The sequence below is a fragment of the Cyprinus carpio genome, chromosome A5 (assembly GCF_018340385.1).
Source record: "Cyprinus carpio isolate SPL01 chromosome A5, ASM1834038v1, whole genome shotgun sequence".
Taxonomy (NCBI): Eukaryota; Metazoa; Chordata; class Actinopteri; order Cypriniformes; family Cyprinidae; genus Cyprinus; species Cyprinus carpio.
This window is the reverse complement of record NC_056576.1, coordinates 15,059,204-15,084,309: the sequence shown is the minus strand read 5'-3', so window position 1 is coordinate 15,084,309 and position 25,106 is coordinate 15,059,204. Positions and strand designations below refer to the sequence as shown.

At 35.4% G+C, this 25,106-nt stretch overlaps 3 protein-coding genes across 3 annotated transcripts; 1 reads left to right on the top strand and 2 right to left on the bottom strand.

The window, feature by feature from the left end:
- Positions 1–4,776: 4,776 nt before the first annotated feature.
- On the bottom strand, positions 4,777–18,676 carry LOC109079792 (kinesin-like protein KIN-14E). The gene is made up of 10 exons (XM_042754715.1): positions 18,653–18,676; positions 18,019–18,136; positions 17,495–17,683; positions 8,895–9,087; positions 8,259–8,439; positions 7,972–8,182; positions 6,805–6,965; positions 6,186–6,388; positions 5,303–5,381; positions 4,777–5,219 (listed from the first exon to the last, which is right to left on the bottom strand). The coding sequence occupies exons 2-10, from the start codon at positions 18,113–18,115 to the stop codon at positions 5,172–5,174; spliced, it is 1,362 nt and encodes a 453-aa protein (XP_042610649.1). The 5' UTR covers positions 18,116–18,136; positions 18,653–18,676; the 3' UTR covers positions 4,777–5,171.
- On the bottom strand, positions 9,598–15,561 carry LOC122144046 (kinesin-like protein KIN-14I). The gene is made up of 13 exons (XM_042754696.1): positions 15,422–15,561; positions 15,234–15,343; positions 13,825–13,917; positions 13,618–13,740; positions 13,320–13,412; positions 12,908–12,968; positions 12,692–12,795; positions 12,327–12,503; positions 11,969–12,132; positions 11,757–11,863; positions 10,418–10,467; positions 10,262–10,351; positions 9,598–10,115 (listed from the first exon to the last, which is right to left on the bottom strand). Exons 1-13 carry the CDS (start codon positions 15,546–15,548, stop codon positions 9,987–9,989), a joined length of 1,428 nt encoding a protein of 475 aa, XP_042610630.1. The 5' UTR covers positions 15,549–15,561; the 3' UTR covers positions 9,598–9,986.
- Positions 18,677–21,387: 2,711 nt separating the features above from the next.
- Positions 21,388–24,972, top strand: LOC109083873 (annexin A1-like). Its single transcript, XM_019098614.2, has 13 exons — positions 21,388–21,528; positions 22,020–22,122; positions 22,394–22,478; positions 22,579–22,673; positions 22,759–22,872; positions 23,023–23,113; positions 23,411–23,490; positions 23,655–23,711; positions 23,788–23,881; positions 23,963–24,058; positions 24,380–24,438; positions 24,558–24,680; positions 24,814–24,972. Exons 2-13 carry the CDS (start codon positions 22,048–22,050, stop codon positions 24,865–24,867), a joined length of 1,023 nt encoding a protein of 340 aa, XP_018954159.1. The 5' UTR covers positions 21,388–21,528; positions 22,020–22,047; the 3' UTR covers positions 24,868–24,972.
- Positions 24,973–25,106: the final 134 nt, after the last annotated feature.

Genomic DNA, 25,106 nt, shown 5'->3' with positions numbered 1-25,106 from the left:
TTTTAAGGATAATGATTTGCGTGTTTTTATTGTTGTTGTTAGGACAATGTCTACTAATCAGATTTCACAGCGCAAATGAAAACCAGAAGTAATTTTATTATATAATTTTAAAACCCTCCTTGTCATCATACAAACAGTCATGCACAGCTGCCAGCAATATTTCATTATCACAGACTGTCAAATAACTGTAAACCGTTCGAGCGATCGAGTCTGTTTCGATTTGTAATAGCCACTGTACTGTAGGCCTACTGTAAGTTCAGAAGTAGAAGTGTAGGTTTTAGGACACTGCCATCGTGTGGAAACACATTGAATTTTTAAATAACATTTTCAGTAGGCTATTTTTTAACGTCACTGGCTTACATTCAGGCTCAGTTCATGTATGCTTGTAAATCGTTCATCTCAACGCCCCTCTCGCGTTCTCCTCTGCTTCTGAGATTAGTTTGTGGTTTTGCAGTCATGAAGACGCGCTTTTAAAGAGTCCTGGTGCGCAGCCATTTTTCATCTGGTACAACTTTTTCGCAAGTTTATTATAGTAAACACAGGATCTATAAAGAGTGGTCTCAAAGGTAAGATATGCACACTACTTTATTTAGATTACCTATTTGTCAAGTCAAGTCACCTTTATTTATATAGCGCTTAAAAAAAAAGATTGCGTCAAAGCAACTGAACAACATTAATTAGGAAAACTGTGTGTCAATAATGCAAAATGACAGTTAAAGGCAGTTCATCATTGAATTCAGTGATGTCATCATGCAGCTCAGTTCAGTTTAAATAGTATCTGTGCAATAATTTTCAATCAAGTCAACAATATCGCTGTAAATGAAGTGTCCCCAACTAAGCAAGCCAGAGGCGACAGCGGCAAGGAACCAAAACTCCATCGGTGAGAGAATGGAGAAAAACCATGGGATAAACCAGGCTCAGTCGGGGGGCCAGTTCTCCTCTGACCAGACGAAACCAGCAGTTCAATTCCAGGCTGCAGCAAAGTCAGATTGTGCAGAAGAATCATCTGTTTCCTGTGGTCTTGTCCCGGTGGTCGTCTGAGACAAGGTCTTTACAGGGGATCTGTTTTTGGGGCTCTAGTTGTCCTGGTCTCCACTGACATTCAGGGCTGAAGAGGTCCTTTCTAGGTGCTGATCCACCATCTGACTTGGATACAGACTGGATCTGGTGGCTACGGTGACCTCAGAATAAGAGAGAAACCGACTTATATTAGCGTAGATGCCATACACTAATATTATGGCATCTTTTTGTCTTTTTCTGCGCAGTCTAGTTTCTATGCTTTTTATCTTAACGTAAACATTATGCATTCAATGATAATTGCTGTTGTAAAGTTTTCGTTTTCTTAAATGTTCTTCTTCAGAGTTATTTAAAGATTGAGAGTTTAGAATAGAATGGTGTATTATGCTTTAAACGTCAAAACTCTATATTTAAATAATAGTTATATCAATATATCACATTTGCAGATTATGCCATGTATCTTGAGGTGATGATCTCCCATACGACTGGAGTGACTTTGTTCCTCTGTGCCTTTGCTCTGCTCTTGCTGGCTCTCCATGGTGGATGGAGAGAACCGGGCTGCCGCTTGCTCCCAGGTCCCAGACCTTGGCCACTAATGGGCAACCTTTTCCAGATGGGGGAACAGACACATTTGTCATTAACAAACCTGAGGGTTCAGTATGGAGATGTATTCCAGTTAAAAATTGGCAGACTTTTTTCCCATCTTCCGTTACCTGCCCAGTCCATCTCTGCGAAAGCTGGTCCAGTACATTGATAGAATGAACAACTTAATGGAGTGCAACATCAGGGAACATCTTATCACCTTTGATAATAATTACCCTTAGTAATAATGTTTAAATAAACCGATGAGACAAAAAAATGCATTCCTCTAGAAGATTTAACATACAGAATCTATTTCAAATGATTAAAAAAAACAATGTCGTATTGACACCGATATTTTGAACAATATGCTATGTTAGTATTTTATATCCAGTGATCAGTAACCCAGTAACTATTAGCACATTGCCGGAAAAAATATGGATGTAGATGTGATTCAAAGCTGAGTATAGGTTTACAGTTTGTTTTTAATAAACAATTTTTCACATTTAAAACATTTTGTAAGTCTCATTCGCAGTGTTTTTGTACAGAACTGCACCCGGGACATCACTGATGCCCTAATAGCAATGTGTGAGGACAGGGAGGTTATAATGTACCTTTAGAAACAGAACAGAAAAAAGATTTTTCTCTCTACATATCCTGAATTATGAGCATGTGTGAAGGCATCAAGGCAAATTGTTACATTAGGTAATAATACATAAACTGTGTTGACATGTTTCATAGCACTTTGAGACACTGCCAGACATAATCACATGCCTTCCAGGGCTGCAGTCTTCCTCCATGAGATGTTATTGTGCTAATAGCTTTGCTTGTTAAAAACATGCATTTACATCCAGAACCAGAATCAGACCTTGAGTTCTTCTGAGAATATGCTTTAAATGTATGCTTTTCATCTGCTCTTGGCTCATTCTATTAATCCCTGTTTCAGTTTATGCATCTTGGTAGTTCTAGGTCATTAAAGAGTGTTTAACAAACCCCCATAAGGAGCTCAAATTGCACATTTTCATTATTTTAGCCTGAGAACGTTGTGTTTTTTCACCACACACCACATCTTCTGCCAATTTGGTTGCCTACTTGTTAATTGTGACGTGTGTCTTGAGGCTGTTTACAGATTTTGATCATAACCAATGCATTTTTTCCTCGTAGGTTTTGACACTATCATCACCGGTTTGCAGTGGAGAATTTTATACGTGATCAAGTTTCCAGACGTCCAGGCTAAAATCCTCCAGGAGATAGGTGAAGACTCAAAAGGGCCAATCAAAACAACATTGTGTTTACTGGAAAAAAACAAAACAATTTCCCATCATGCACTTCCCTTTCTTTAGCTGTGCTGCGGTATCCTGGGGAAATTGGATCTGCATTAGCTGTGATTTGTGGTTTGTTGTGAGACAGACACAGGAAACCAAAAATACTGTAATACACAATTCGATCCACAGATGTGGACACAGAGCTTAAAAGATGTAAAACCGATGGTGAAAGAACTAAACGTTTTCTTCATGTGGCCTCTTTTAATTTTGGTCTTTTGGAAAATCAGGAAATTGCCATAAAACAGGAAATTATTTTGTTTAAATGAAATACAGAGTTATTCAGAAGTGAGTGCAACCGGAGACTTCTGAAAGAAATTTAAGACAAACTGCTTACTGTTTATGCTGTCTTTTCAAATCAAGTATATTATATCAGATTTGCAGTTTGCAAGCTAAAATTTACAAGCTTGTGTACTTTTAGTCCAAAAATGGCTGCAGTGGGTGGGTGGTATCCACACAAAGTGAGCTCATATTTCAATACACAGTGGGCTTCATTCCCTCTGAGTTTAGTCTATTTGGTTCTCACATTATTGGTCACAGTAATGTGTTGACGTCAGACTGTCTCTGGAATTGATCTAGAAAACAGTGAGTTCTGTCACGGGAGCATCCTGCATTTTGTTGGAGTTTTCTTCTAAAGAAATCTTCCAGTGCTAAAATGCTTTATGAGGTCCAAAATAAAACAATTACGCTAGTGCACGTAATTGTGTACTTTGAGCACGTCCCTGCAATATTTGTGATAATACATGATAGCTAAGCATCTAAGTTACTGTTTGTACTTTTAGCACAGTTATTTGAAGTGTTAAATAAGGCCTTAAAGTTCAAATTATTTCAGTGACACTGAAGGTTTGAAGAGTTCTGCCTGTTGAAAAGCTGCTTTGCGTTAGAATAAACTGAATAAGTTTGAGAGAGAATCAGAATTAATGGTAGTGATGATTTTGCATTAATGAACAAATATTTTTTTATAATAATTAACAAAATGTAATCCAGTTTAATATAATGTATATAATACTATATAATATAGTTTATTACATAGTTATTATATATTGTATATATTACATTATATAATACTATATAATATTATAGTCTCATGATATTTCTAATACTGTAAAGTTGTCAAGTCTCTATCATTTTACTCAACTTTCTTATTTTTTTAACATCACAGAATGTAATAGAATAAAGGATAGTTAAAAAAAATTGCATTTACCACTTGTTTAATTTTTCAAGTTTGTGAAGAGAGCTGACTGTTTCGGATCTGTTTGTATCTTACAATAAGGCATGAGCTGGTTTTGATGTGAGGTAATGTTTAAAAATTTGGGGTCAGTAGTGTAGTGTAACTATTTCAATCATTTTATTAAAGTAATGTAACTGATTACATTTGATTACTTTTTGATTACTTTTCTAAATTTCTAACAAATGTTTTCAACTGTTAATAATTTGGAAACATTTAAACCAGGCAGGGTTAACCTCACAGTAGTATTTAACACTGATTACTGTCCGACTTCTCAAAATCCTTCATCACTTGAATTAAGATTATAAAAATTTAAGCACAGCCACCACAAAATCAGACTTTAACAGCTCTTTTTACTTTGAGATTGTTCTGAGGTTAAATAGAGATGTAAAATCATAAGATATAGTTTTATAGCTATGATACTGTTTTTGAAATCAAATCTTTGCATAGCTATGACAGGAAACACTGGCATCTAACTATGCTGGGAAAAAAACAGTTACTCTTAAATAAAACGTATACATAAATCCAAATAGGAAATAAAACAGTTATCAAGTAAGCATGTGTCCTATTCTGTGTCCTAAACTCCTGAAACATTGGTGTCTCATATTTTAGTGCAGTTAATGCAATTTGGGAAATAAATCAATCAAATCTGAATGTGTGTTGAAATATGTACCCCCCTTTGTAATCGTTAACATTTTGTCTGGCCCACCTTTGCCATCGGCATTAGTTTGACATGCACACTTAAAAAAGGGATGAGAAGGGACACACACTGAATTATGGGTACAAAGAAAACTCATTATACAATAAAGCAAAGTATTATACACAAAAAGGGTCATAACTGCAGCTGAAATTATTGAAATGTACTGAAATTAAATATAATTGTGATGATTATGGTTTTTATTTATTTATTCATTAAATGTAATGCTCAAATGTTATGAGAGATGGTCATAAAATTATGTAACATGCATATGTAGAAACGGTCCATATTTAAAACAGCCATATCCTTAGAGTTATATGATGGAAATCTACACGTCTTCTTCCACAGGCTGACCTGATTTCAATTTTAAAATCACCTGTGAAGTAAAAAGAGAATGTAAATAAAAGAAGAACGTGCTCACCAATAAAAAGGTGTGATTTTGATGAATCATTTACACACCTCTTTCAGCTGAGCGATTTCCTTGCTGTCTACGTTCCTCTGAGCATTGTTGGTGATGGCTTTCACCCGAGTTGCATAGCTGTAAGACAAACTTATTTTAAAGTGTGTATTACTGTATATACTGTGCATTGTATAACAACTGAAAACTTTTTTTAAATCTATTAAGTAGTCTTTATGCTCCAAAATTGTATGGGTTAGCTTGCTCAATATTTCAAGTTGAGAGCTAATTATGAACTTATGGAACTGATTTCCTCAATATTCTGAGGTCTACTAACTTATTAGGGCTTAAAGTGATATGAAGTGAAATTCAAAAATCTTCAAAAAACAAACAAACAAAGAAAACTTAATTTTCAACTTCTTGGTTATAAAAGGAATATTTAAAGGACTTTAGGACTCAATTAACAAGTCAAGTTACGTCATAATTATTTACATTTACATTTATGCATTTAGCAGATGCTTTTATCCAAAGCGACTTACAGCACTTTATAAAATATAGATTTTATACAATTTATAGAATTTTTCAAAGCAGCTTCACATTAACAATAAACAGGAAAATGTTGTCAAAATCATTATTCAGCTCAGTTTAGTTTAATGTTTGATGTAAATTTTGCAAAGTCCAATTATATATGAAAAGTTCAATTCAGCTCAGTTTAGGGAGAAGGCAATAGTGTCATTATTCAGCTCAGTTTAGTTCATTTACAGTGTCGATTTTGCAAAGTGTTGCTCTCAAATTTTGTTCTCATCTGATGTCAGTGCAGTTAACTTGATTATATTACTCAATATTAATAGTATTTTAAATTGACAGTGGCATGGAGCAGCCTCATGCTGCCATTTATTTAGGAGTTTGTGCATGTGAGGTACAGGGAAGGTACTTGGCTCTCACATGAGAGAGGTGAGAGTTTCGTCCAGGTTGCAGTCAGAGGGAGAGATGTTGAGGAACATGAGGGTCTTGGCATTGCCGCCCAGTGAGTCCTGCATGAGCTGGGTCAGCTTGTTGTTACGGTAGGGCACATGAGGCTGCTCTACTGACAAAGCTGAAATGACATCTCCAAGGGCACTCAGAGATTTGTTAATAGAGTTTGCCTCCTAGGGAAAAAAACATACACAAAACGTGGGACAAACAGTTTGTTGTGAGAGGTATTAGACAAAATCCAAGACAAAAGTTGGGGGTAAAAAAATATTCTGGATTAAAGTGGGGGAGAATAAAAATTAAAGTACTTAAAGTTACTCTTAAAAACATCTTTGCCTTAACAAAATATTAAGGATGTTAAACAAAGTAGAAAAACAACAGAAAAACTTTTCAAAGTAAAAAAAAATAAATTAAATTATTAAACAACAGTCAAGATGACAAGTAGTATTTGGTCAAACTTTGTTTATGCAAGTGCATTCATTTTTACATGTTCACAGTAACAGCAGAAAAAATAGATTTTTGTTCATTATTGTTCAAAACATTTTGGGGCCATGTTAAATCAGCTCTTATATTTTATTTGTTCAAAAACAACCTTCAGCTGGTCATCTTTGGCACCAGTTTTTGCTGCTCGTTCACTTCCTGCCAGGTCCACCAGACTGAGCTTCCCGAAACTCACGCTCCCATTGGTCAGATTCCGGCTCTCAATCATGATGCCAACGATCAGGTGAGAGCGGGAACTCTCTACGTTCATCTCTACAAAAAGATATAATAAAAATGAAAATATTTCAGAATGAATTTTACAGTAAAAATTGCTTGTGTAAACTTGTTTAATCTAATAAAGGATAGATGAATTAATGGATGCATGCATAGATGATGCACAGAGACTGTATTAAAGGGATACTCCACCACAAAATGAAAATTTTGTCATTAATCACTTACCCCCATGTCGTTCCAAACCCGTAAAAGCTCCGTTCGTCTTTGGAACACAATTTAAGATTTTTGGATGAAAACCTGGAGGCTTGAGACTGTCCCATAGACTGCCAAGTAAATAACAGTGTCAAGGTCCATAAAAGGTATGAAAGTCGTTGTCAGAATACTCTATCTGCCATCACACATGCAGTCCGGGTTATATGAAGTGACCGGAACACTTTTTGTAAGCAAAGAAAACAAAAATAACGACTTTATTCAATAATTCCTTTATCAACTATTATTGAATAAAGTCATTATTTTTGTTTTCTTCGCTTACAAAAAGTGTTCCCGTCACTTCATATAACCCAGACTGCATGTGTGATGGCAGATGGACTATTCTGACGACGACTTTCATACCTTTTATGGACCTTGACACTGTTATTTACTTGGCAGTCTCAAGTCTCAATCCTCCAGGTTTTCATCCAAAATATCTTAAATTGTGTTCCGAAGACGAACAGAGCTTTTACGGGTTTGGAACGACATGGGGGTAAGTGATTAATGACAAAATTTTTATTTTGGGGTGGAGTATCCCTTTAGACCAACTGCATGTATTTTTGTGATTTTGGAGCCCCCTATAGTTAAGTGAGTAGAATTCACCATCTTAAATATATCACTGTCCTAATTACAAAGGATAGCTGTAATGCTAAACTCAAGGGCCTCCTTCTTTGTTATGATGTTGGCATCAGTGCCGGGTAGTCATGTTCTCACCATGCATTCATACTGAGTGTAACTAAAGCAATTAATCCAAACCATTTAACTGAAGTCTTTTAAAGTTTCATTAAGCACATACTTGTGGCTGCAATGTGGCGGTTTGCACAGCCCTGCTCAAATAATGCAAAGAGTTCGCCAGAGCTGGCTGCCTCTTTTGTCTCTGCTCCCTGGACGAACACAAGCCCCTTTCTGTCCCTCTTAATTTCGATTCGCTTGCTGAAAGCTTCAGTGGGGGTCACAAAGAGATCCTGTAGGCGCTCATTGTACAGCTCCAGCATGTAGGCTGAAACCTGAAGACGAGTAAAAGAAAGGAGTTTATAGACTATTGTACATCAGCACAGCTCAAAAAATACATACTAAGTGTACCTTAAACTCAAATTTAGACTCATTATCCTGGATGATCTCAAAGATCTTGGTGAACGTTCTGGGAATGATTCCTGGGTTCCTCCGATCTCTGTCTCCAACCATTGTGAAGGTTTTTCCTGAACCCGTATGGCCATACGCAAAAATGCAAACGTTAAATCCATCAATCGCACACTGGATTAGCCTGGGAAAAATGAGTGTCTTAGCATCTTCATCTTTGGGAAATCTGCACAAATCTCACATTTTGTTTATTTTAAAGGAATATCTCACTAAAGAAAAAATAAATAAATAAATAAATACAATTTTGTATTTTTCATTTACTCACTCTCATGTCATTCCAAATCATATCAGTTTATTTCTTCTGTGGAATACTGAAGGGAAAATTCTAAATAATGTAGATCTTCGCAGTAAACTGAATAGAGTACCCAGGATATTCTTCACAAATTCACCTTTTGTGTTTCACAGAAGAAGGTCATACAGGTTTGGAGCAACATGAGAGTGAGAAAATGATGACAGAATTTAACTTTTGATTGAGCTATTCATTTAATTTCTAATTTCTATTTAATTTTTATTTCTTAGTTTAGTTCAATTCCTTTTTCATCAAAATGAATGTAAAGTATATCTGGGTATCACACTTACCCACTGGACTCCGTAAAGACCTCCTCCTGCGTGCACTCTGGGTTGAAGATCTTGTCAAACTGAAACTCACGAGGTCCTCGAGGGGTCTCCAGGATAACAGAGTAGTCATCAAGACAAGCGACAATGATGTGATATCTTTTTGCCTGCTCTGCACGAGTCAATGGCCTTATTCGACAGAATACTCTGATTTTACCTGTACAAGACCAAACATAATTTCAGAGATAGCATATTTGGTTATTGACTTAGAGGTAGTGCAGAATCTTACATTTATTGATTTATTCTATGCCAAACTTTTCCAGGTATAGACATACAGTAAACCCAGATTTTCAATGCGAGCTCAGATATTTGCACCTCATTATTTTAAAATTTGGAGTTAGTAAAATTTTATAGAAATTACTGCTTTTATTCAGCAAGGATGCATTAAATTTTATCAAAAGTGAATTATTTTATTTCAAATAAATGTTTTTTTTTTTTTTTACTTTCTATTAATCAAAGAATCTTGAATAATATGTATTATCATTTCCACAAAATATCAAGCACACTCGTTTCAACATTTATAATAACAGCATCAAAATGTGACACTGGAGTAATGGCTGCTAAAAAATTCAGCTTCTTCATCACAGGAATAAATTACATTTTAAAATATATTAAAATAGAAACCGTTATTGTAATAATAATATGGTAATAATATTTGACAAGATCACAATTTTCTCTATATATCTGATGAAGTAAATGAAGCCTTGGTGAGAATAAGAGAATTCTTTGTAAAACATTAAAAACCCAAAATGTGGAATGCTAGTGCATATCAAGAATATTCCACATTTAAGCCGAGCAAATTAATGAAAACCCCTTAAAATGGTTAAAGAAATGCCTGTAGTTGGTTTTCAGACTTTTGGCATTCAACCGTATCACTGTTGGATTTGAATACAACTTTAAAATAGGAAAAAAGAATGCTGGGAAAGCGGTCAAGGGTCTTGGAGACATTTGGCTGAAAGACACAGAATAAATAGTACATACCCACAAAAGGGACATTCCAGTTCATGTTGCATCTGCCAACAATTCCTATATATAAAGACATTTTTATGTCTTTAGTCAGACTGTATGTTTGTGATATACTATGCCTTTCATGTCCTCCACCATGTTGTAGTACTTCTTCCTCAAGGTTCTTTCAGCTGTGTAGTTTTCAATAATCTTCTTGTTTTCATCTTTGATTTGCTTCAACTAGAGAGACAGACAAGTAATATGAGGCCATAAATGGCAAAAAAGAAAAACTCGTTTCATGCAATTCAATCTCTATGACATTTTTGAGAGTCTAATATTAGTTTGGATTATATACTGAAAGATATATTTTTCTTAGCTGCCGTCACCTCAGTTTGCAGTAACAACAACTGCTGCCCCACACTTTTATCAGTTTCAGAATCTAAGAATCCATTCTTTCGGAAATCCTCCTCAAATTTCTAAAAAGAGAGTAAACGTCAGTATGGAGTTAGAACGAGTGCAGAATAAAAGTGTGTGTGCCGTACTCTGACTCTTTCATCCAGCTCTGCTGTCCATGCCTCAGTCGTGTCAGTCTCTAGAAATAAGACAGAAAGATGTCGCTATATACAGTGGGTATAGAAAAGAATCACCTCTCTTTAAAATAATCACATTTTGTTGCTTTGCAGCCTGAAATGAAGAAGAACAGTTTTTTTCTTATCCAGTTGTATTTGCTCTGTGCAACTTATAACATCCAAATGAAAGATATAACATCAAGTCAGAAAAAAAAATAAAAAATAATAATCAATCACTGAGTTGGAAAAAGTATCAGCCTCTTGTGTCAGTATTTTGCTGAACCACCTTTTCCTTTAATTACAGCCTTTATTCTGTTGGGATATGTCTCTACTAACTTTGCACATCTAGACTTTGCAATATTTGCCCACTCTTCTTTGCAGAACTGCTGAAGTTCAGTTAAATTTGATAGTGACCAATCAGAGCCGATAGCCTTGTGGGCAGCATGCCAACATACTGCGGCATTGCACTACGGGCGTCCTGAGTTTGAATCCCAACTCGAGGACCTTTCCTGTCAGTTATGATCTGTCCTATCGTAATAAAGGCAAAAATAAATCTTAAAATTATAGTAATAATTTGATAGTGACCGTTTGTGGACTGCAGTCTTCAAGTCATTCCACAGATTTTCAATGGGGTTTAAGTTTGGGTTTGACAGGCCATTGCAAGGACATTCACCTTTTGGTGAATCGTTTGGGGCTGAGGCCAAATAATTAAATTTTATCTGCTTCAGAATCTTCAGGGTGCGTTTAGGCAAAGCTCAGTCATGAGTGCATGTGGCCTTTCTTAAGGAGTGGCTTTTTCTTTTCTTTTTTTTTTGTATCCATCTCCTGACTTGTGTCTGTCCACAACTTTATCTCAGAGATCTTTTGACAGTGCCTTGCCACCCATAGTTTATTGTTTGCTTCAGGTGCACTAGCAAGGACTGAAACACTCCAGGAAATCTCTTTTCATGCTGAGCTAATCAAAATGACCAAAGTTGATCACAGTTGAAAGTCAATTGGCTTTGTGTGCCATTGAGAAGGTGAATAGCTACACCTGATTTATTATACAAGTCAGGAGGGGGTGATCCTTTTTCCAGCACAGGGATTCTTTTTTATTTTTTCTGACATGTTGGTGTTATATCTTCCACTTGGAAGTTATAAGTTGCACTGAGTAAATACAGCTGGATAAAACAAAAACTGTTCTTCTTCATTTCAGGCTGCAAAGCAACAAAATGTGATTATTTTAAATGGGGATTATTCTTTTCTATACCCACTTCTACGCATCCAAAAAGAGAATACTATTCATTCACAGTTATCAGTTTATCATATTTACCAATGACAGTTGGTTTATCCCCTGCTCTGATGCACTCCAAAGCCACCTGTATGACCTCATGATGCCGTAATCTGGCCTGTGATTCGTCCCCCACCTGTGGCTCTGCCCTGAATTATAATGTATGATTCAGTTAGCAAATGCTTACATTCAAAGTTTGATAGTTTTAACTTAAGCTATATTCTGACTTTTAAAAAACCATGCCATGATCCCACATTTTCTGCTGTGCATCCTCTTGTTCCTCATGGCTCTTCTGGCAGGACTCTTCCACTGTTTGGTCAAGACTTTCTTTTATCTTTGCCAGAATTTTTTGGTTGTCCTCTGCCATTTGGTCAAACTGTTGTCTAGCCTCTGTCAGCTCAGCACAAACATAATGAGCCTGGAGTAAAAAATGCAAGAAAGCTGTTTTGTTCAGTCATTATTAATTTGTAGGCTAGACTTTTTAAGGTAAAATTAGCATTTATCATTTTAAAGCACACAGTTTTATTTTTGGGGTATGACTGTGTCAGTTCATGTTTGAGGTATCACTGTGTGCAATTTATGTTGTGGAACAAAACTCAGTATTTTACAAACCTGTTGAATAACAGCACTGAGGAGGCGAGCATATACTGACAGCTCAACAGGGTCTGTCACATGGTCTTGTCCTTCCATGAGCATTGAGATCTCTCTCTCCCTCTTCAAGAGGTTATCCTTCAAAATCTCCAGACGAGCTTGTGCTCCATCTAGTGGTACAACGGAGTCACTACTGTCCTGTTGGCAGAGCAGAGTTAGAGCAACAGTTCAATCTCACAGAATTCATACATTGCCTCACATTAATAATAAAAATGAGTGCCTGGTAAATACTACAACATGTCTTGCTTTCTAACTCTTTGCAGGGAATATTTTGGAATGAAGATGTTCTTAAGAGCTGGAAGTGATGTTTTTATTGATTTTCCTACCTTTTCTTCAGATGTGCTTTCTTGTTCTTTCTTCTCCTGAAAGGTCTCGAGCATCTCCTGGACCTTCCCCATCTCTGCCCTGGCCAAATGCAGCTCCTGCAGTGCTGTTAAATAGACAGAGATTCAAACATCATTCATCACTTATTCTGACTGATTCTTAATTGACATCTGTCATTTTAATCCTGTAAACAGCGCACAGTATTATACAGCTCTTACTTGATGCCTGGTGGTTGTGAAGGAGGTCCAGTCGGGAAGAGAACAATTCCATCATCTTGTTCTGTAAAAGTTTCCATTGATTCCATTGATGCTAGTCTCTTAGTCTCTCTCTCTCTCTCTCTGTATGTATTAATATATACAACACACACACACACACACACAGTATATATACATTTTATATATATATATATATATATATATTATATATATATATATATATATATATATATATATATATATATATATATATGTATGTATGTATGTACACACACACACACACACACACACAGTATATATACATTTTTTATATATATATATATATATATGTATGTATGTACACACACACACACACACACACACACACACACACACACACACACACACACACACGTGTGTTACCACAATCTGATACCTTTTCTTGATCCCATGAGGCCAAGTCTTTTTGGTTCCTCTCCTGAAGTATTTTGTGTTCCCCCTTAAGTTTTTCATTTAGATCTTCTAGTGTCTGATCCCAGGAAAATAAAATATTACCCAGTAAAAATAGACACAATAATTAAGAAAATAGACATATAATAAAACTGCTATACTGTACACATTACATCATGCATTTCAGTTTATTCTTGAATTAATAATTACATTTACTAAGTTCAAGCCAATGAGAATTTGGAAAATGAAGAAGTAAAACCAATATAATGATGATTGTGACTCACCCTGACCTTCTCCTCCCAGTATGCATTTTTTCTGGTCACTTTTTCCTGGTAAATATCTAGGATTCTCTTCAGGGTGTTAAGCTTGTTTTGGTAATACGTTCTCATTTTAAGAGCTGTTTTTTCCTACACACACATAAATTAAGCATAAAATCACCCAAATCACCTTATTATCTGTCTGACTGAATGATCAGTAAACAAGCTTATCACCTGATTCTCTCGTGATGCAGTGAGAAAGTTCTCCTCCAGTTCTTGAATCATCTCCTGATGTCTGCTTTTCATTGCAATCATATCATCTGCTATCTGTTGGTATGGGAACAGTCAAATAGACCACTAAAATACATAGTGGCCATTTCATTTTTTATGTTTTTACATTACCGTCCCCTAGAACTGTTAAACTTCATATTAAAATAGTTCACCATTAAAGCTTTTATTGAAGAAAAAGCAACTTAGTGAGTCTTTTTATGCCACAATATCAATTGTTTTTGCGTAAAAGTGAATCATTGTGGCCACTTTAATAAATTTAACTGTAATACTGAATAATGTCTAGTATTATTTTAAAGTAACACATTTATGGTTTTGTGTTGACGAAGAGGTACTTGAGCCTTACTAATGAAGGTACCTATGTCAAAAAGTTGGGAAACACTGTTGTAGTTGCCTGCATACTACATTCTTGAATGGGTACATTCTTTAATGCTAACAGCTCTGCACTTGGCAAACTAAACAAAAATGACACAAGGTGTGTATACTGGAACTTGTTGAGATTTGTCTTTCTGAGAATTAGTATGAATTCTGGGTTTTGAGTTGTTCAGTAATGTGAGGTCATGAATGGGCCTTAAAGAACCAATGCATCCCTTACGAAAAAGAAGTTTATTCAAGTGTGCTATTAGTATACTTATTTTAACCTAAAAATAGGAAAGTATGCTTTTAGTTTACTTTTTATGTACTTCTCAGAAATGGGCTTTATGTACTTCTCAGAAATATACTTAAAATGACATTTAAGTATACTTGACTTATACTTACAAAAAGTCTAAATATACTTGAACTTCACTTAAGTATACTTAATAAAATAAACTTGAAGTATACTACTTTTTGGTAAGGGGTGTCCTGATTTTGCTAACCCTGGAACATCATTTTAATCCAAAAATGTAGTCTTGACCATATCCCTACACCTAAGCCTAACCTCAGCCATGAGTAATCCCTAAAATCAGAGGAAATGATAAATGAACGACACTGATGTGCAACAAGCACCAAACACTGATTATAAGCCTAAACCTCACAAAAACTATTTACTGGTTCTTCATATCTGATTGGTTAATCACAATGTTGATCCAGGAACACATCGCACTTGGTAAAATCAGGTTCTGCAAGAACGAACATCACATGACATCAGATGAGGCATCTCATCCCCACCCTATGGCCCCAGGACAACAGAGGGAGTGACGGATATCTGACTAGTGCAAGAAGCAAACCACAACTCTTGGATAACAAAAATAATATGTGTTTTTGACCAAAACACACTGGCTTAGGTTACATCTGATGGATAAATCTATTCATAAACATAACAAGAAAACAATGCAGAGTACACAATAGTCCATGAAGGAGTGACATCTACATACTTGGGTTATGCATAGCTTGGCAGAGTCGTATGGGATAAACATCTTGACATCCACTGGAGCCTTATCTTCAGGATGTCTTACACTTGCACTCATAGAAGATACATTGGGTGCTGTGATTAAAATTGGATTGAAATTAATGAATTTCGATCAGAATTTAAGTATGCCCAATCTTCACTGGCGGGACCTACCTTTGCCACTGCATTTTGGACCACGGTGGCAGTCTGTGCCGATCCAGCGTTTGAACGTATTCCATCTGAGTCTACCTTTCCTCAGCCATGAGACCTCACATTTAGCTGCACCTTCAAATATTAACATGCAGTTACAGTGACACTTCACTCTTTAGGCTCTGGAGTCTGGAACTTATTTTACAAAGCCTCGATGAGCACTTCTTCTACATGGGGGATCGATCAGTGAAAGTCTTTTGTCAAGTAAATGCCAGACAACAGAGTGCAGTAGATGTACAGTAACAAGGTTAATTAGCTAGACTGGTAATTGAGTCATTTATCTTATATGGTCAGATAAACACACATATCTAATTAAACAATACCATTCAAGTTTTAAAATTTATTAAAGGGGTCATATGATGTGATTTAATTTTTTCCTTTCTCTTTGGAGTGTTACAAGCTCTTGGTGCATGAAGAAGATCTGTAAAGTTGCAAAGTCTCAAATCCAAAGAGATATTCTTTATCAAAGTTAAGACTCTGCCACGCCCCCCTAAAACGGCTCATTCAAACACGCCCCCACATCTCTACATCACTATGTGGAAATATTTGCGTAATGCCACCCAAATGTTCATGCAAAGAAAGAAGGCGTGGTTTCAGTAACACCAGTTAGTGTTGAAGGGAGATGCTGTGTGTATCTAGGCGAAAGCAAAAGCACTTTTTTTGGCCTTCCGAAAGTAGCTCTGTTCCCCTTTCGGACTTGAACTGAGGGTAAAACTAAGTAATCTACCAACCACAATTACATTTATTTTGAAAGATGAAACTCGTGATTATGGAAAGGGGCATTACATTTCCGACGAGTTCTTGCGGTGTTCGGCCAATCACAATGCACTGGGTCAGTTGGCCAATCAGAGCAGACTGCGCTTGTCAGAGGAAGGAACTTTGTAGAAAACGACACATTTGAGAAAGGCGGGGCATAGAGGACCTACAATAATGTACAGTATTTGAAAAATAATGTGTTTTTTGAACATTAAAGCATGTCAACATATTCTGTTAATCCAAATAAACAAAAATAATGATCTTTAAAAAAGCAGCATATGACCCCTTTAAATCATGTTTTTACATTTTTATCATGAATTTTTTTTTTTACAATTTTACATATATATATATATATATATATATATATATATATATATATATATATATATATATATATATATATATATATATATATATTATTTTATTTTTTATTTATAATTTATTTAAAACTAAATTAACAGATTAAGGTGTTTGAATTAAATATGCAATTAAGTGAGGGCTGAGCACAAAGTAATTACTGTATGCACTTTATTAAATAAACAATTACATAACTATCATAATATTTCCACAATAGTACTGAATAAACTTTTTAAATTACCTAAACATGTCTGTACATGCCAAAACACATCCGTATTTATACCTTGGATTTATCCAGCCAAAAATGAAAATTCTGTCATCAATTACTCATCGTCATGTCATTCCAAACCTGTAAATATATTTTACTTGTCTTTGGAACACAAAAAGAAAAATATTTTGAAGAATGTTGGTAATCAAGCTGTTCTGAGATTCATTGACTTCCATGCATATATTTTTTAAGTCAGTGGGAGACCCAAAACTGTTTGGTTACCAATTTTCTTTTGCATTCCACAAAAAAGAGAGAAAAAAGAGAGAGTTTTCTTTGCCTTTAAGTACTTAAACACAGATTATTTTCACTTTTTTAATACAGTTTCTTATTGTAACATTTTCAGTGGCATACACATCACGTTGAAACGCTTGTTCCAGATGTGCTTGCTTAAAAGAAAAAAAAAAAGAAAAAAGAAAAAAAAAATTATTTTGGTGTATGTCAAGATGGTTTTTGTGCCTTTTTAATTTCTTAAAATTAAGTTTACAGAATTAGGTAAAAAGTTTAATTAGATCAAATTACTGTAGCTACATAGTATTAAGATTCATATGCCATTAAGATTAATTAGGTGTTAGTTTAAATGTTAAGCAAATATTAGACAATATTTAGAGTTACGGCTATATTTAGATTCTGGGAGGTGACAGGAACATTCAACCCACCTCTATCTTTATTCTGGTCTAGGAGTGTATTATGGATGTTACATGGTCTACGCCACTGAACCTGTTCTCTTAGATCAGGCACACTGCCTGGCAGTTCCTCTGATGATACAATGGGATGAGAAAGTACCACTCGGGTGGAGACCACTGGATCATCCTGATATCGAGAAAGGTCAGTGGTCTCCCAGGCACCTAGAAATATTGAAAGAAAACACTGTGTTTTAGCCTGATATAAGAAAATTAGATGTTCTTAGTCATCATGGTATGGTTTTGGAAATTAATACTCTCATAAAATAATATTTAATAACATTTTAAAATCACCCCGTTAACAGGGTCAACAGAACATTGATAAAGACTACTGAGTACTTGGGAAATATGTGTGTGTGTGTGTGTGTGTGTGTGTGTGTGTATATATATATATATATATATATATATATATATATATATATATATATATATATATATATATATCAAACTCAAGATGAACGGAAGGAGTAGGCACATGTGTGAATGTGATATTTACTTACGTTGTTTTGCTGCTGGGGCAACAGTGTGGTTACGCAACTTCCTGCCCATAAAGTTCAAAGACATGGACACATTTTCTGCTCCAGAATTGCCATACATGATGCCAGAGTGTTCGTATCTCTGTTTTGATTGGAAATGTTACAAAGCACATGTCACACTGATACACTGAAACACTGTTTGTGGGTTACACTCAGACGTGGCTGTACAGGACACCAGCAGGATTCCTTCACACTCTCAAACATGCAAACTGAGCAATGCTGTTCAATAAGGTATATGCAACTTAAATGATAGCTCTTCCACAACAGATTTTAGGAATGGTCTCTATGCTCCCTATCCATCTGAATTTATTGATCAGAACAGTAAAATCATCCCCCAGTGTATTTGATATTAAAAAGTGTAAACCTTGTGTGTAAAAGCAAAGCTACCATTTGTTAACCAGGATTAAGCAGTGAGGGTGTGAACACACTTTTCGCTTTATAAACAAAAGCTAGCTCTGGCTATAACAGACAGAAAAACTTCCATTGAGTAACTTTTGGTGAATCAGACATATAACATTAGGATAATCAGTGAAATCACCACTAACCACTTTACAAATCAGATTAAAGAAATATGGAATTAGTAAATCAGAGGGGTTACCTGGATTCAAAATGACACTTGACTGTGGTTAGTTGTAGGAAGACCTGGACGGCAAACACAAGTAGAGAAAAACTGGAAAGATGCTTGTTTTTGTGAGGAACCAAACTCTCTACGCTTGTTAAATATTAACCTCAGTGGATGAGGTTTCAGGTGGGATTAGTTTGCTTGAATGGCCGACACAAGCTGCAGACTGTCATCAGGTTTCCAATGTGTGAGATAGAGATTGTAACTAGATCTAGACAGGTCTATCTCTCTAGTACAGTGCTAATGGAAAACCTGCACTGTGGTCATCTGTCAGGTTTGTGAATTACTGTCTTTCCTTAATAATGTATTACAATGTATTACATTTTTTTTCATGAATTGGGAACCATGTGATCAGACATCATCTTCTCATGACCTGCCTAGTATCTGTCTTCATGCACCTGCATTGTTAAATAAAAAGTAAAAAAAAAAAAAAAAAAAAAAAAAAAAAAAAAAAAATTTAAATGGCAGTAAAAGAATGCCATCTGAAATACAGTATTCATATGCATACAGTCTATGAAAGAAAACAATGCAGAGAATTCTGAGAAGAACAAAAAATATATGCATTGCCTTGTTAATTTAATATCAATTTCTTCTGTAAATAATCATAAAAAATGTGTGCTTGTAACTTCTAAAAAAGTTTTACTTTTTACAGTAAAATTGCATGCATTTTATAATATTAAATCATTCTACATTAAAGTCAAGTTATATTTATTCATATAGTGCTTTATATAATACAGACTATTTCTATATGGAAAGGTACATATAATCAATTATTAGTTTTGTTGTTGCATTTTTAGCATTTTCCCATTCTTTTTTGCTTTAACATTTTAGTCATCTGTCCTATTGAATAATTTTGTAAATTATTACTGGGTTTTAATAAGTTGAGTGGAAAAAAAATTATGTTATATAATATATGTAATATTGTAATATAAATTACAGCTGTCAAATGAATTACACTTGTTGTAATATACCCAGGTGATCTCGCTGAGTTGCGCAAATTTTGAAAATCATACTACATATGGATATCACATTGAGCAACTAGTTAATCAATATACCCGGATGTGCTAACAGATGTTAGTCAGAAATGTTTGAACATCACAAATTCCATATATTAGATGCATGTACAAGTCGAATAAAGAAGAAGGCCAATTTAGACTAGAGGTTTACATGATCAAGAATAGGTGTTAGGAAATACTGGAAAAATGTAATAGGCAGCGAACATGACAAGATCTGTTTGGGCAGTGTTAGGTCAGTCCTGTTCCTTAATGCGTGTCTCAACAGATCAACAGGTGCATTTAAAAAACAGCAATGACTGTCTGTATCTTTCTAAAACAGTCAATCTTTTGTCTAAGGAATGTGAATTGTTAGGTATGTTGTCTCGTCGTTGCCATCATTTGGTTGGTGTGTATAGCAGAATGAAGTAGAGCTGGAACTTCAGAAGCACTGCTTGTCTCTGTTTGTTCTTCCTTGACCTTCTTTAACGAATTCTTCAATCTGATACAGTATATGATCATAATGTGCTATCATATTTACTGAGCCATGCTGAAAAAAAAATTGCTCAACACAGTGCTGGTAAATGAATGTCATAAAAAGCTTCACATAAATTGCTTGCAAAAATTGCGCAAGCTGCCTACATCTTGCATGCTTCATGGTGTGTAGCCAGAGAATTCACATTGCATACTTTTGGCAACAGCATTTCTACTTTTTCTCCTCCTGGGAACATATACATTCATGGCTGAAGGGTGTGTAACATGGAGGCCCAAACCAGAAATTTTAATGTAAATTAATAACTAAGTAGATGCATAATAATAATAATAGTAAAATAAAAAAGAAATAAATAACTTGAAAAACCAAATCCATCAAATTTTCATTAAATTTGGCCCTGAATTTATTTTTTGATTAGGCTACATATTTTTTTTTTTTCTGTATTAATTTCTAAACTTCATTTTTCACTTTAATTATATTCTTTTAACTTTATTTTGTATTGTTTGCAATGCTTTGGGATAAAGCTGTATGTGATTATTATTATTTTTGCATGCATGCCCACAGAAAATTTTAATTCTGGTTTTACACAATTAAATTAAATTAACTGACACAATTTACACAATTCTGTTTTTTGCACTATTTTTAACTAGCCTGCTCTAGACATGCCTTGAATTTGTGAAGACTCTCTGCACCCAATGTCAGATTCAAATGTTGCATGAGGTAAGACAATGGCTGTCTGTTGTTTACTATTCATGTATGACTGCCATGCCAATCTAGGCCTATGCCTCCTGAGTTCCCTGAATTATGATACATTTCAAGTGAGTTGGATTATGTGATCAAAAACTGCCTAAATAACAATACTTGTTTCATATTTCATCTATCTAGAATGCGTACGGGTTGTGAACTCTGTATAGTATGACTTCAATGTAAGATTTTTGCAATTATTGTAGTGAGCCACGATTATTTATACCCTTTTAGAAATTTAAAGCATGGTCATGTGATCTCACCTGAATATTCTGCTCCCATGACGCGAAATAAAAAAGCTTTTATTACTCAGCAGATGTCAGTGTTCTTGTTTTAAAACTGAATTTGAAAATAAATTACTGAATGCAACTTTAAGAGAGAGAGAGAGAGAGAGAGAGAGAGAGAGAGAGAGAGAGAGAGAGAGAGAGAGAGAGAGAGAAAATGCAGGCCATGTTTTTTTTTTTTTTTTGCGTACCATGGAGGCGGGTGTCATATACGGGAAGGAGAAAACTCGACGCCCAGCTCTAACGCACCAGTTAAGCTGATGTTGCTAGGTGTGGTTCTCTGAGTATAAATAAAGCTGAACACTTTCCTCCTGCTTGCTTGCTGTGCATTCGGTCTTGGTAAGTGGGAAACTGGGATTTTCTTTACTTCTTACACGTTGTCTAACTTCCGATAGTGTTTTCGGGTTTTTTTTTTTTTTAATATAGGCTATACATATTTATGATAGCGTTGTTTTCGTTTACTGAAAAATAAAAGCCAAATGAGAATAATAATAAAAAAAAGAACAAAGTTGCTAATGCAAGTTATGCAACAAAGTTGTGCAATAGTGTTGCTTAAAGAAGTTATTAAAAACTTTGCACATTCCACATCCTGGTTTTGTGAATTGTTTTCAGTATGTGTGTGTGTGACTGACGCATGTCAGACTTTAATGTTCAGTTCTGTTCTGTTTGTGAATCATGTGCGTCCTGTAAGATTCATTAAAACTGCTAGGAAACGTATATGATTAATTCTTGAAAACTGTACTTCTGCGAATTTTTCTTTCTTTCTTTTTTAAGGATTCTGCTGTTTGATATACTGTATGTATTTTAACATATTCTGACATGTACTGTAGGTTTAGCTGTTGAGTTCCAGGTGCCAAAATGTCCTTCATCCATGCTTTTCTTGAACAGCTTGCCTATCAAGGCATGCAAGACAACACAGTACAAGACATCACAGTAAGTTTCTTAAACTTTCTGGAAAATTTTAGCAAACCAGACTGAATGAGTCAGAGATAGGAATGTACTCCACTCCCCATTCTAGCCACTTTCATCCTGTTAAAGGGCAAGAGCATCAATATTTCTGTTTCCTTCCTAAAATTTGCTTCTTGGTTTTTTTTTTTTTTTTTTTTATTGAATAGACTTCTTAGACTGGTCTGCTGTAAGTCAGTTTGTAATTTCATGTAGACTATTTTTAAAGGATTTTAATAAGCATCTCTCATGACTTTAGGAGGGGCAGGGCACAGTGAAGCCCTTTGCTCAGTTTGATGCAGCTATGGATGCAGGCGTCTTGGACAAGGCTATTAAGGCAAAAGGTTGGTATATGAATCTTGGAAAAATGAAGATGAATAAAATACTTGTACATATTTGCATTCTGCATCTGTTTGCTCTGTTGACAAAAGTTTTTGTTCTCAGGTGTGGATGAGCTCACAATCATTGAAACACTGGTCCGCAGGAGCAATGCCCAGCGCCAGCAAATCAAGGCCGCTTACCAGCAAACAGTCGGCAAGGTATCACATTCACTGGACCTGAAATCAACACATATTTGCTGTCTGGATCCTCCCTCACCTAAATCACTTATTTTCCTCTGCACAGCCTCTGGATGTAGCCTTGAAAGCTGCTCTTAAAGGTGAGCTGGAAGAAGTGGTTCTGGGCCTGTTGATGACTCCAGCTCAGTATGATTCCTTTCTGCTCCATGGTGCCATGAAGGTAACATTATTTTCAGACTGTGAATAGAGAAACTTCATGTTTTTACAACACATCTGGTGGATATTTTAATAGACCACCAATAGACCTGCATGTCTTCTTACACACAAGATTTGACATGGACTGTATAATTTAAAGTCTTTTTCTCTTTAGGGTTTGGGCACAGATGAAGAAACACTTGTCGAGATTTTGGCCTCTAGGACCAATAAAGAGATTCAAGAGATTAAACAGGTTTTCAAACAAGGTAACATTTATTGCTATTTATCATCCAGTTATCCTTTAAATATGCTTATGGCATGATGTTAATCCTGCTCCTGTAGGGCCAACAGCCTGCAGAGGTTAGCCCCAATGTGCTTCAACACACCAGCCTGGAACTTTCTAGTAATCCTGATTCCTGAAGATCTTGCTTAGATGGTTTAGGTGTGTTTAATTCAGGTTGGAGCTAAACTTTGCAGGACAGTGGCCCCCCAAGAGACACTCATGGTTTATGGTATGTGAATGCAGTATATATGAAAACTGAGTTTATGACTTGTATTTATAGAATATAAGAAGGATCTAGAGGCGGCGATCAAGTCTGAGACAAGTGGAGACTTCAGGAATGCCCTGCTTGCTCTCTGCAAGGTTGGCTTTGCTCTTATATTGTTTCTCAATTCTGCCCCTCCCATTACTGCATTTTTTTGATGTCTAACACATCTGATTCTGCAACTTACTAGGAGAGTGATTTGTGACTTGAATTGGCACAAAGTGCTTTTGCTCATTGTTAAACTTTTTATTTGAATTCACAGGCTACCAGAAGTGAAGACAAGGTTGTGCAAGAGGAGTTGGCTGACAAAGATGCCAGGGTAATTAAACTTGTATTGTGTATATGTGGTTGGTCATTGTATGTACTTGTCTTTTGACCTCTGATTCTGCCTGTAGGCCTTATATGAGGCAGGAGAAAAAAGAAAAGGCACAGACTGTGGCGTGTTCATTGACATCCTCACTTCACGGAATGCTTGTCACCTGAGGAGAGGTATGGTTGACTTCCTCCACCTCCCTGTTTTCAAAATCCACCTTAGTGATAATAATGTCATTTTTTTTTCTTTATATTTAGTTTTTCAGCTGTACTCAAAGTACAGTAAAGTGGATGTCGCAAAAGCCATTGATCTGGAGTTGAAGGGTGATATTGAGACCTGCTTGATTGCTGTTGGTGAGACACTTAAACCTTTATAGCTGTCCATAGCATTACATACGGCATTTTAAAATGGAATGAAACACAATAAGTTCACTGAAAACTTTTCTTGGAAATGCCGCAGATCCTCTTAGATGTACCATACCTTTTAAGATTTAAACTACTTTCTTACAGTATGACAAGAATGCTATTTTAATGTTTCTTTTTACTGTATGCAATAATATGACTATGTTATTTTAAGTTCTGAGCAATGAAACAGAAGACGTTTTTTGCATGACATTTCCAAAATAAATATTTTTATCTTTTCTTATCACTGTGACTTATCTTTTTTTTTAACAGTGAAATGTGCTGGAAACAAATCTGCTTTCTTTGCTGATAAACTAAATCTGGCAATGAAGGCAAGTTTAACTGGCATAATATATTTTTTATATTAAATATATCTATATATGTTTTAAATATGAATATATATGAATTAAAAACTAAAAGAACCACTGAGTGTGACTTTGTGTTTTCACAGGGCTCTGGTTATAAAGGCAAGATCTTGACCAGAATATTGGTGAGCCGCTCTGAGATAGACTTGGCCAAAATCAAGCAAGAGTACCAGAATAAGTTTGGCAAGAGTCTTTACCAGGACATCCAGGTAAATCTCAGTTAGCAAATTTTAAATATTATCATCATCATCATCATCATTATACTCTTCAATACATGAACATAAATTTATGTGTCATACAGTATAGATTCAATTGTTAAAGATTGTGTTTTGTTTGTTTTAGGATGACACCAAAGGAGACTATGAGACAATCCTGCTAGCCTTGTGTGGTCAATAATGAATATATACAGAGGAAGACCCACCAGCTATATTAATTACACACCCCATATAAACAATTGTAGTAGAATGAAAAACATTTTTGATAAATAAAAACTTGACTAAATTTATATGTCTATGTAAATTCATGCAAAGCCTCTGAAGTGGCGTGTTATGGTATGGTGTATCAATTAATTTTTAAAGTCGTGTTGGTTTGCATTGTTCACTGGGCTCTAATTTATAAACCAACTCAAGTTTTCA

Coding starts and splice junctions, on each gene's coding strand:
- LOC109079792 (XM_042754715.1), bottom strand. CDS start 18,115: ATGTATGGCAATTCTGGAGCAGAAAATGTGTCCATGTCTTTGAACTTT. Junction 8,183..8,258: donor AGTCTAAATTTGAGTTTAAG/GTACACTTAGTA, acceptor ACTCGTCTTCAG/GTTTCAGCCTACATGCTGGA. Junction 6,389..6,804: donor CCAAAGATGACCAGCTGAAG/GTTGTTTTTGAA, acceptor TTTTTTCCCTAG/GAGGCAAACTCTATTAACAA.
- LOC122144046 (XM_042754696.1), bottom strand. CDS start 15,548: ATGTTAATATTTGAAGGTGCAGCTAAATGTGAGGTCTCATGGCTGAGG. Junction 13,413..13,617: donor ACTGGGAGGAGAAGGTCAGG/GTGAGTCACAAT, acceptor TCCTGGGATCAG/ACACTAGAAGATCTAAATGA. Junction 12,969..13,319: donor CCTCATGGGATCAAGAAAAG/GTATCAGATTGT, acceptor AAACTTTTACAG/AACAAGATGATGGAATTGTT.
- LOC109083873 (XM_019098614.2), top strand. CDS start 22,048: ATGTCCTTCATCCATGCTTTTCTTGAACAGCTTGCCTATCAAGGCATG. Junction 22,873..23,022: donor TGCTCCATGGTGCCATGAAG/GTAACATTATTT, acceptor TTTTCTCTTTAG/GGTTTGGGCACAGATGAAGA. Junction 23,114..23,410: donor TAAACAGGTTTTCAAACAAG/GTAACATTTATT, acceptor TTGTATTTATAG/AATATAAGAAGGATCTAGAG.